At 35.2% G+C, this 11,140-nt stretch overlaps 1 protein-coding gene across 1 annotated transcript in view; it reads left to right on the top strand.

Annotated features, from left to right (window-relative positions):
• Positions 1-9,165: 9,165 nt before the first annotated feature.
• The window catches only part of LOC107469877 (serine/arginine-rich splicing factor SR34A), a gene marked incomplete in the record, with an annotated part of 4,220 nt that continues 2,245 nt past the window's right edge, over positions 9,166-11,140 (top strand). The window contains 4 exon segments of the mRNA XM_016089256.3: positions 9,166-9,327; positions 10,039-10,299; positions 10,450-10,564; positions 10,820-10,885. Coding sequence (XP_015944742.1) covers positions 10,478-10,564; positions 10,820-10,885 — 153 coding nt within the window.

Below are 11,140 nucleotides of genomic sequence, written 5' to 3'. Positions count from 1 at the left end.
AAGGAGTAAGAAGGATTGGATGAAGACAGTAGGAAAGCAGAGAGACGGAAGGGAAGGCATCTTCATGCGCTTATCTGAAGTTCCTACCAATGAATTACATAAGTATCTCTATCTTTACCTTTGTGTTATTTTCGTTCATCACTTTATCCATTTGAGTTTGCCTGACTAAGATTTACAAGATGACCATAGCTTGCTTCAATACTAACAATCTCCGTGGGATCGACCCTTACTCGCGTAAGGTTTATTACTTGGACGACCCAGTGCACTTGCTGGTTAGTTGTGCGAAGTTGTGTAATGCCATGGTATTGAGCTACCACGTTTTTGGAGCCATTACCGGGGATTATGAGAGTTGTGAAAAAGTATTGTTCACAATTTCGCCCACCACAAGCATTGGTGGGAGTTCCAAGATGAATTCAAGCACAAGCCACCTTGAGAGGAGCTCCCCATAAGTCCAACTTAAGGACAATAAATAAAAGTGCTAGGTGGGAGACACCCCACCATTGTAACTTCTTTTCATTTTCTCTTTTTGTACATATTGGTAAAAGTAGTTTAATTTCATGTTTTGATTAGTTTGTTGAGTTTAATTAGTATTTTATCATGTTAAATAAGGTTTTAGGGTGTTTTGGTAGCTGTTTGAAGGATTAGAATGCTTGGATTGGTGCAAAAACATAGAAAAAAAACATAGAAAATTTTTGAAAAAAGAGCACCATCCATGCGTATGCGCACTGTACGCGTATGCGTGCATCAAGCGTTTTCGACCATCCATGCGCGCGCACCATTCGTGCGTACGCGTGGATTGAGAAGTTCCACATTCCATACATTTTCCAGAGAGTTGTGCCTGTGCTGCACCAACGTTGTGCCTTTGGCACAACCCCACTCGCACGTACGCGCACATGACGCGTACGCACAACTCTCAAAATAAACCATCCGCGCACGCGCATTTCCTTCCTTCACCACATTTCTTTTCTTCTCCTCTTTCCATTTTTTTCCTTCTCCTTTCTTCTTCCCTTCTTCTACACCTCATCTAACACTTCCAAACACCATTGATAACCTTTTATTTTGGTTAACCAATTAGTTAGTCAGTTAGTTGATAGTTAGTTTTAGTTAGTTTTAATTTCATTTTCTCTTTTTCATTGTAAGTGTCAGATTGATATTCTTGTTTACCATTAATTGCTGCTAAGTACTAAACAGGGATGTTCTTTTAACATCATTATGTTTATAATCCTTGTTGGATTCTATTGTTGAGGTTATACTTTGCTACTTGGTTTTGAGTTCTTCATGCTTACCTTTTGAAAATACCAAGTGATGAGAATTGCCTTCAAACTTGTGACTCTTTTGAATTGCATGTTGTAGCTAGCCACCATGTGATTTGAACTCTCTCTTTGAGTGGGCAATTTCTTGATGGATGTTGAGCATTTACCTTAATGCATTGTGTTCATGATTATATGCATCCATATATGTTTGACTTGAAAATGCTTTCATGCTTCTTTAATGCTTGTTTTACCTTACAAGTTTACTTAAAGCATCTCAAGCACACTAGGATAAGTGAAGTGCATGCTTCTTTTGTGACATAACTTCTATGCTAATGTGTGTTCTAAACCACACAATTTAGAATTCACATACCTAATATTTCTTAATGTCACACTAATCCACTCACCTCATTCTAGTGATCATTACCTCATTCCAACAATGTATGCTTCCTTGCCTTTGTTTTCTCATCTTATGGTGTTATATTTTTATTTTTCATGATGGATGCACCACAAGCTATAACGGAAGCAAGACTAAGAACACGCAGCACCGGTTGACGTACCAGCTAAAGGTAGCAATCCGGAGAGTCGCCGTACCCCCTTGCTCATCTTTGAGTGCACCGAGGACGGTGCAAACTTTTAAGTGTGGGGAGGTCGTCCGATCGATCGGCAATTTCGGGTGACAAGTTTCTAATTCCAACACTTTTGCATTTCATTTTAGGTTTTTAGGATTTTTACTTTTATTTTCCTATTTTTGCATACATATACACAATAAGCTTAGTCAAAATACTGAAATTTTTCGAGAAAATTATCTATAGGGCACCGCAATTGATTTGAGTGAAAATTTTTCATAGAACTTGGTTGAATTATATATCTTATGGATCATGTTTTTGAGCTAGAAAACAAGCAAGTGAATTTTGAGCCTAATGGTGTGGTTACATCTTATAACCACTTATTTTCCTTCTTGTGTGCATTATTCTCTTTCTATGATTGTAATCTTTGAATTGTTTGATTCTTTGTGTCCATTACTTTGTGTATTCATGCATTTATATGATTGAGGCCATCATTTCATTAGCTCTCTTACCCAAATAGCCTTACTTTTTATCATCCATTGTTAGCCAATTTGAGCCTACGCTTAACCCACTTTGTTCTTAATTTAGCACATTACAAGTCTTAAAGCGAAAAATAATAAATGTCCTTAATTTGGATCTTTGATTGGCTTAGGCTAGTGTGTGTATCATTCAAGTGTGGGAACCTTGGGACATTGGGTGAATAAAAGGGTGTATTTTGTATTGCTATTGAAAATATTGGAAATTGGGTACATACTCATGTATTGCTCAAATGTAAAAAAAAAACTTATACATTGATGCTCTTGTATATAGAAAGAAAAAAATGAGAAAAACAAAAGAAAAAGAAATAAAAGTGAAAAAGAAAACAAAAGAAAAGAAAAAATGTATATAGAAAAAGAAAAGAAAAAGAAAAAGCAATAAAAAGGGGACAAAATGCCCCAAAGCAAAGTGAAGCTCAATAAAGATCAATGCATAAGTGTTGAGAAATGAAAAGGAAATGCATGAGTATGTGGAAAAATGAGGAATGGGTAGTTAGGTTAGAACTTAATTGTATAGGTTGTTATAGGTTAGGTGGGAAGTTTAAGCTTATCAAAGATTCAAATCTCAAGCTCACTTGACCATATATGCATCCTACCTTGACCCTAACCCCATTACAACCTAAAGAAAAGACCTCATGATACTTGTATAGATGCATGAAATATATGTCGATTGTTAGAAGAAAAACAAATCTTAGAAAGCATGATTAGGAGAGAATTGAGAGAATCAACCCTAAACACTTGAGCGAATAGAGTGAAAACACTACCGGTGAGGGTTCGATTGCTCAATTACATGCTTCCACCCATGATCATCTCCTTTCATGCAAGTTTGTAAAAATATTTAATAGCTCAATTCAATTATGGTTTGACATGTTGTTAATACCTTTTGCCCTTATGCTTATATATGCATTCTTGGGAATTGATTTATTTTGACCAAGCAATTGCATTCATTTAGATAGTTGCATATAGGTAGATTGCATTTAGTTAGTTTCCATTAAATAAATGTCATGCCCTTTACTTCATTTTTGGTTTAAGCATGAGGACATGCTTGGTTTAAGTGTGGGGAGGTTGATAAACCCCATTTTTAGGGTTTATCTTGTATTGATTTTAGGAGATTTTAATACCTTTTACCCACAGTTATTCAATGAATTAGATGATTTTGTGATTGTCTCCTTATTTGTGCTTAGATGTGAAAACATGCTTTTAGACCTTTAATTTGATGATTTTTTATCTCCCTTTGATTCCACTAGATGCCTTGATGTGTTTGTCAGTGATTTCATATTGAAAAGGCTAGGAATGGATCAAAGGAGTGAAGAGGAAAGCATGCAAAGTGGAGAAATCATGGAAAGTCAAAGAAGTTGAACTCGCCCATGGATGCGCACACACACTTGGCGCTTGCGCGCACCTTGCGAATCACCCCATGGACGCGTACGTGGGCTGTGCGCGTACGCGTCGATGTCGGTTTATGATTTTTTAATGAAAACGCACCCAACAAACTCTCAAGGGTTGTGGGACCCAATCTCAACCAACTTTGACACCAGAAATGCTATTTAAAGCCAAGGATTGAAGAGCAAAGGGGGATTCTATTCATTTTTACACATGAGGATTAGTTAGAAGTAGTTTCTAGAGAGAGAAGCTCTCTCTTCTCTCTAGAATTAGGATTAGGATTAGGTTTAGTTTTTAGATCTAGGTTTTAATTCATGCATTCATCTACTTCTTCCTCTCAATTCCTTGTTGTTACATTCATCTTCTTCTATTCTTTTGCTGTAATTTCTTTTATGTTGTTCTTGTGTTTTGTTGTAGATCTACTTTTGTTTCTTCTACTCTCTTTCAATTCAATTTGAGGTAATTCATAATAAATGTGTTTCTTTCAATTGTTGTTGTTAATTCCTTTTAATAATTGTTGTTAGATTTCATTTTTGTTGTCAATTTACTATGCTTTTCTTTTGTGCCTTCCAAGTGTTTGATGAAATGCTTGGTTGAATTTTAGTGTAGGTTTTGTTCCTCTTGGCCTAGGTGGAGTAATTAGTGACTCTTGAGTTATCTAATTCCTTTGTTGATTGATAATTAGAAGTTGCTGATTGATTTGAATGCCTCTAAAGCTAGTCTTTCCTTTAGGAGTTGATTAGGACTTGAGGAATCAAATTGATTCATCCACTTGACTTTCCTCCATGGTTAGAGGTTAACTAAGTGGGAGTAATGGACAATTTGTTATCACAATTGAGGAAGATAACTAGGATAGGACTTCTAGTACTCATATCTTGCCAAGAGCTTTGTTAGTTGTTAGTTTATTTCCTTTGCCATTTATATTTCTTGTCTAAAATCTTAAAAACCCCAAAATAACTCACAACCAATAACAAGACACTTTATTGTAATTCCTAGGGAGAACGACCCGAGGTTCCAATACTTCAGTTTATAAATTTAGGGGTTTGTTTTAGTGACAAACAACTTTTGTATGAAAGGATTATTGATTGGTTTAGAAACTATACTTGCAACGAGAATTCAATTGTGAAATTCTATACCATCAAAAATTCAATCATCATACCCCAAGGCACCTAGTTGATCTTTATCAAGCATCTTCGAAAAAAGATGACAAAGGAAAAGAGTCGAATTTTGTTTCAAATGATGCTGAAAATTCCACCACTTATTATGATGTATCTGATTTCTTTGAGGATTCTGAAGGAAATATTGGCCATTTGATCAATGATGGAATAGTTTAATATGTGTAAGTGTTCATGTGAATAAATAATGTAAAAAACTTCTTGTTAAGTTTTATGCATTTGAATTTCAACATTACTAAATGTGCTAATAATAATAAAATTATAGTAAATACTATACTTCTTATAAAAATATTTTCAATCAAGGAAATAATTTTACTGAGCAAACATTTCTACTCATTCTATTTTTTTTGTCTTTGAAGAGAATGGCAATGACATATAGTGAAGATGTTTGCCTTGTGGATATTGCAAGTTCGCACACCATTATCAAAAGTAATATATATTTTACCCATCTTGTACCAAAAGAAGAATACGTTAATACTATTATTGGCTCCGGAAGAGCTATAATTTTCCTGGAAGAATAAAATTCATAATAAATAATGCACTATTATCTACTAAGTCTTTGAGGAACTTGTTGAGTTTCAAAGATATTTGCCGAAATGGATATCATATTGAAACAATGAATGAGGGAAATCATGAGTACTTGTATGTCACAACCCATGATTCAAATAAAAAGATTATATTAGAAAAGCTACCCTCACTTTCATCTGGGTTGTATTATACTAGAATTAGTGCAATTGAATCACATGTAATTATAAACCAGAAGTTTACTAGCCCAAATGAATTCATAACTTAGCACAATCAATTGGGTTATCCGGGAACAACCATGATGAGGAGAATTATTGAAAACTCCCATGGACATTAACTAAAGAACCAGAAGATTCTTAAATCTAGTGAATTTTGTTGTACTGCATGTTCTCAGGGAAGTTAATTTTAAGGTCATCACCAGTAAAGATTGGATTTGAGTCCCCTGAATTTCTAGAAATGATTCAAGGCGATATATATGGACCTATTCATCCACCATATGGATCTTTTAGATATTTTATGGTCCTAATAGACGCATCTTCGAGATGGTCACATATGTGCTTGTTGTCTTCTCGCAACCTGGCGTTTGCGAGATTACTTACTCAAATTATTTGATTAAAAGCATAATTTTCAGAAAATCCAATCAAAGCAATTCGTCTTGATAATGCTGGTGAATTTACTTCCCAAGCCTTTGATGCTTATTGTATGGCTAATGGAATAAGTGTTGAACATCTAGTAGCTCATGTTCACACACAAAATGGGTTAGTAGAATCACTTATTAAACTCCTCCAGTTAATTGCTAGACCCCTTACTTATGAGAACAAATCTTCCAACTTCGGCTTGGGGCATGCTATTTTACATGCCGCAGTACTTATTCGTTTGAGGCCAACAAGTTATCATCAGTTCTCTCCTATGAAATTAGCTTTTGGCCAGCAGTCAAATATTTTCCATTTAAGAATATTCAGGTGTGCGATATATGTTCCCATTGCACCACCTTTTCGCACCAAAATGGGACCCCAAAGAAAATTGGGGGATATATGTTGGATATGATTCTCCCTCTATATTAAGGTATCTTGAGATACAAATTGGGAATGTATTTAAAGCCCAGTTTGTGGATTGTCATTTTGATGAATCAAAATTTTCAACATTATGGGGAGAGAATAAGCTTCCTAAAAAGAAACTTAATTGGAATGCATCATCCTTAATGCATGTGGATCCTCGATCAGGGCAATGTGAACTAGAAGTTCAAAAGATTATACATTTGCAAAGAATAGCAAATGAATTGCCTGATGCATTTTTCGATACAAAGAGGATAACCAAATCTTATATACTAGCGAAAAATGCTCCAATTTGAATTGAGGTCCCAGTCGGATAAATAGCCACTGAAACAAATTCACGCCAGAAGCGTGGCAGGCATGTCGGTTCCAAAGACAAAAATTCTTGAAAAATTAAAATAGGTAAATACTATTCATGTTGAAGACATAGTAAAGACACCTGCAATTGTCTAAAATTCTGATATAGTTTTAATGCCATAAAACGTCCAGGTACTTGAAAATTGTGAAAATGACGAGATCTCGATAAATTAGGCCTATACAGGAGAGAAATGGAAACGAAATAAGACAATTGTCAATGAAATATTTGCATATAATGTGGCATTAAATATCATGCATGAAAATAAGGATCTTGAGCCAAGATCAATCGAAGAATGTTGACAAAGGATTGATTGGCCAAAATGAGAAGAAGCCATGAAGGCTGAGTTAGACTTACTTGCAAAACGTGAGGTCTTTGGACCTATAGTCCATACACCGGAAGATGTAAAACCTGTTGGATACTGATGGGTATTTGTGAGAAAACGAAATGAGAAAAATAAAGTTGTACGCTACAAAGCTCGACTTGTAGCACAAGGTTTTTCACAAAGTCCCGGTATAGATCATGAAGAAACATATTCTCCTGTAGTGGATGCAATAACATTACGTTATTTGGTCAGTTTATCTGTATATCATAAACTGCATATGCATTTAATGGATGTGGTAACAACCTACTTATACAGATGGATCATTAGATCGTGATATCTATATGAAAGTCCTTGAAGGACTAAAGATATATATCTAAACCATCCAATGAATATTCATAGGGATTATACTCAGTTAAATTGCAAAGATCTTTATACGGTCTAAAGCAATCTGGACGAATGTAGTATAATTGTCTTACCGAGTATCTGGCCAAAAATGGATTTAAGAATGATGATATCTGCCCATGTGTTTTCATAAAGAAATTTGTATCTGGATTCATTATAATTGCTGTGTACGTTGATGATTTAAATATCATTGGGACTCTTGAAGAGATTTCAACAATTATAAAAGCTCTAAAAGAAGAGTTTGAGATGAAAGATATTGGAAGGACTAAATTTTGTCTCGGCCTGCAGATCGAGCATATAAAAAATGGGATCTTTATTCATCAAACAACATACACAGAGAAGATCTTGAAAAGATTTGATATGGATAAGTCACATCCATTGAATACCCCAATGATCATAAGATCTTTGGATATGGAAAATGATCAATTCTGTCCTAAAGAAGAAAATGAAGATATCCTTAGTCCTGAAGTACCATATCTTAGTGCCATTGGAGCGCTAATGTATCTTGCTAATAATACACGACTTGACATATCATTTACGGTGAATTTACTAGTAAGGTATAGTTCCTCTCCAACCAGAAGACATTGAAATGGAATCAAACAAATCTTTCGATATATTCATAGAACGGTTGATATGGGATTGTTTTATCCCTATAGATCCAAGTTACAACTAGTTGGCTATGCAGATGTTGGATACTTGTCTGATCCACACAAAGAGAGATCTCAAACAGGATACATGTTCACATATGGTGGTACAGCTATATTATGGAGGTCCACGAAACAGACGATAGCAGCAACCTCCTCTAATCATGCTAAAATACTAGCGATTCATGAAGCTAGTCGCGAGTGTTTTTGGCTAAGGAGTCTAATTCAATATATTTTGTCATCATGTGGACTGATTGATCATAAGATAGCTCCAACTGTCTTGTTTGAAGATATTACAGCATGCTTTGCTCAACTTAAAGGCAGATACATCAAAGGTGATAGAACAAAGCATATTTCTCCCAAATTCTTCTTCACTCATAATCTTGAAAATCAAGGGACAATTGATATCCAACAGATCCGCTCAAGTGATAATCTGACATATTTATTTACAAAGTCACTTTAAAAATCCTCCTTTAAAAGATTGGTACATGAGATTGGGATGCGCCGATTTCGAGACATTAAATGATGTCGACGAGAGCGGGAGACTGTACTCTTTTTTCCTTGATTAGATTTTTTTTCATTGGATTTTTCTTGACAAGGTTTTTAATGAGGTAGTCCCGTCACAAGGATATTGTACTTATTTTCCTTCACTAAAATTTTTTTTCCATTGGATTTTTTTAGTAGAATTTTAACGAGACATATTCCTAAATGGTCATCCAAAAAGGAGTGTTAAGATAAACCTGGTGCAACTATATATAAAATATTTTATATTAAGATATTAATTATAATAAATATTAATTCTAGTATTTTTTATTTATACTTATTTCATATTGATTATATTTTTCTAAGTTACTTATTTATTCTACAACAAAATATTTTCAGATATTGTCAACTCTATAAGACCATGGGCCAAGCGGTGTAAGCCCAAATTCTTTTAGCGTCTGTAATCCATAATCCATAAATTCATTTTAGTTACCCTAGAGTCTCGCTTTCTTCATTCTTCCTTCTCTATCGATTTCGAAAGGACCTTGTTTTCCAGCTAAAGGCATCAGCTTCCGCTTCCACCCTTCGCTAAGGTTTGATTGGGTGCTCAAGACCTTCTTCTTTTCTGGTATGCTCTTCATCCAAGCGTACCTTCTTCTTTATTTTCCATTTTGCTTCTTCTGCTCCTCGATTTTTTAGATTACCCGCTTTTCAGTTAGGGTTTTTGAGGTGAATTTGACCTCGATTTCATCTGTGAGCTTGAGATTTTCGATTCCATCGTAATTCTTGCCTCTGGATTTTGAAGAATCGACAGTGATTGTCAATGTTTCATTGACCCAGTTGCATTCTGAATAAAGTTTCAACTTGAATTATATTTTATTCTTTATTTACTAATTTCTTTTGATGTTGGGCATTGAAGTTGTTCTGGACAGGAAAAACTCCAAATTAGGTAACTTTATCGTCTCTTTTGGTTGTCTATTCACTGGGTGAAATGAATCTGTGAGGCTGAAAACTTGATTAGGAGCTATTCCTTTGTAATTTGTGATTTTTAGGGTTGTAATAGTGGCTCAAACAATTGGTTCGTAGGTTGGTGAGAGAAATGTAGTACAGCTACCTCTCCAGGACAATTAGTGCTTTAACGAGTGCGTACAACTAACGGTGATGTTGCAATTTTTTGCCGGGGATAGTTTGAGAGAGAGAGAGAGAGAGAGAGAGAGAGAGAGAGATAGAGAGGGGTAGAGAGAGAGGGAGAGAGAGAGAGAGAGCTGAGTAAGGTAAATACTTAAGTATATGCCGATCTTAATTTGATCTCATGACACCAATGCTTTCTTTATGATAGATGACAAGCGCTTGGACAAATATGAGCTTTGCAATCAAACATAGGGATATATAGAGGGAGTGGGAGAAACGGGTTGGAGTTGTTATTTTTTTATATAATTGGAGATTCTTGCTCACTCTCAGAAGATGTATGCCTGCTTATATTCTGGAGAGGATGAGGAGATCAAATTTTATTTCAAAATTGTTATAGCTTTGGAGCATCTTGGAGCAAATGAGCAATGGAGCTTGTGGAGCACCGCTCACCTCAAGGATTGCTCACTTGGTTTGCTTCATAGTTTTGGTTTTAATTTATTTTTGTGTCATCAAGAGTAATGTGATGATCACTAATTAAATAGACAATTCAGGATTATGCTCATCTTCATAAAGCGGCTGATTTCTTCTTTATTAATGTTTTTCCAATTTTTGTTTGTAGAGGAACTCTATAACTTCTTCAACCAGATATGAGTGGTCGCTTTTCTCGCACAATTTATGTTGGTAATCTGCCCTCGGATATAAGAGAATCAGAAATAGAAGATTTATTCTACAAGGTTTGTCTGTCGCTTTACTTGTTTAATACTACATTGTGGTGCATCTGTTTCATTATATTCTGTCTATCTTCAGTTAGCTTGGATATCTAATGATTTCCAAGGATGCTTAACTTGAGGATAAGGTGTGTACCTTATATTGTGTAGGAGTTGCACGATGTTCATTTTCCAATGTAATCTAAAATAGTAAGAGCAGGATGGGGCTGGTAGTTGGTGTACTAACATAATTATCTTTTTTCCCCCCTCATTTACCTACAGTATGGCCGTATCATGGATATTGAATTGAAGATTCCACCCCGCCCTCCATGTTATTGCTTTGTTGAGGTATTTATACTTGCTCAACTTTTGTACTTTTTTGTTGGCAATTCTCTCTCTATATGTGTGTGGTTCTCTTTCTTTGTTTGATGATATCTTGTTTCTTTTGCTTGCTAGTTTGACAATGCTCGAGATGCAGAAGAAGCAATTCGAGGTCGAGATGGGTACAACTTTGATGGTTGTCGTTTAAGGGTAATAAGCTGTTCAAACTTTTATCTTGTTAGGTTGATAGTTTCTTTTGTTGTTTTTCCCATCTTTCCTTTT

This window comes from Arachis duranensis, chromosome 10, assembly GCF_000817695.3.
Source record: "Arachis duranensis cultivar V14167 chromosome 10, aradu.V14167.gnm2.J7QH, whole genome shotgun sequence".
In the NCBI taxonomy this organism is placed as follows: domain Eukaryota; kingdom Viridiplantae; phylum Streptophyta; class Magnoliopsida; order Fabales; family Fabaceae; genus Arachis; species Arachis duranensis.
The sequence above is the reverse complement of the archived record's forward strand: the minus strand, read 5'-3'. Positions and strand labels throughout refer to the sequence as shown.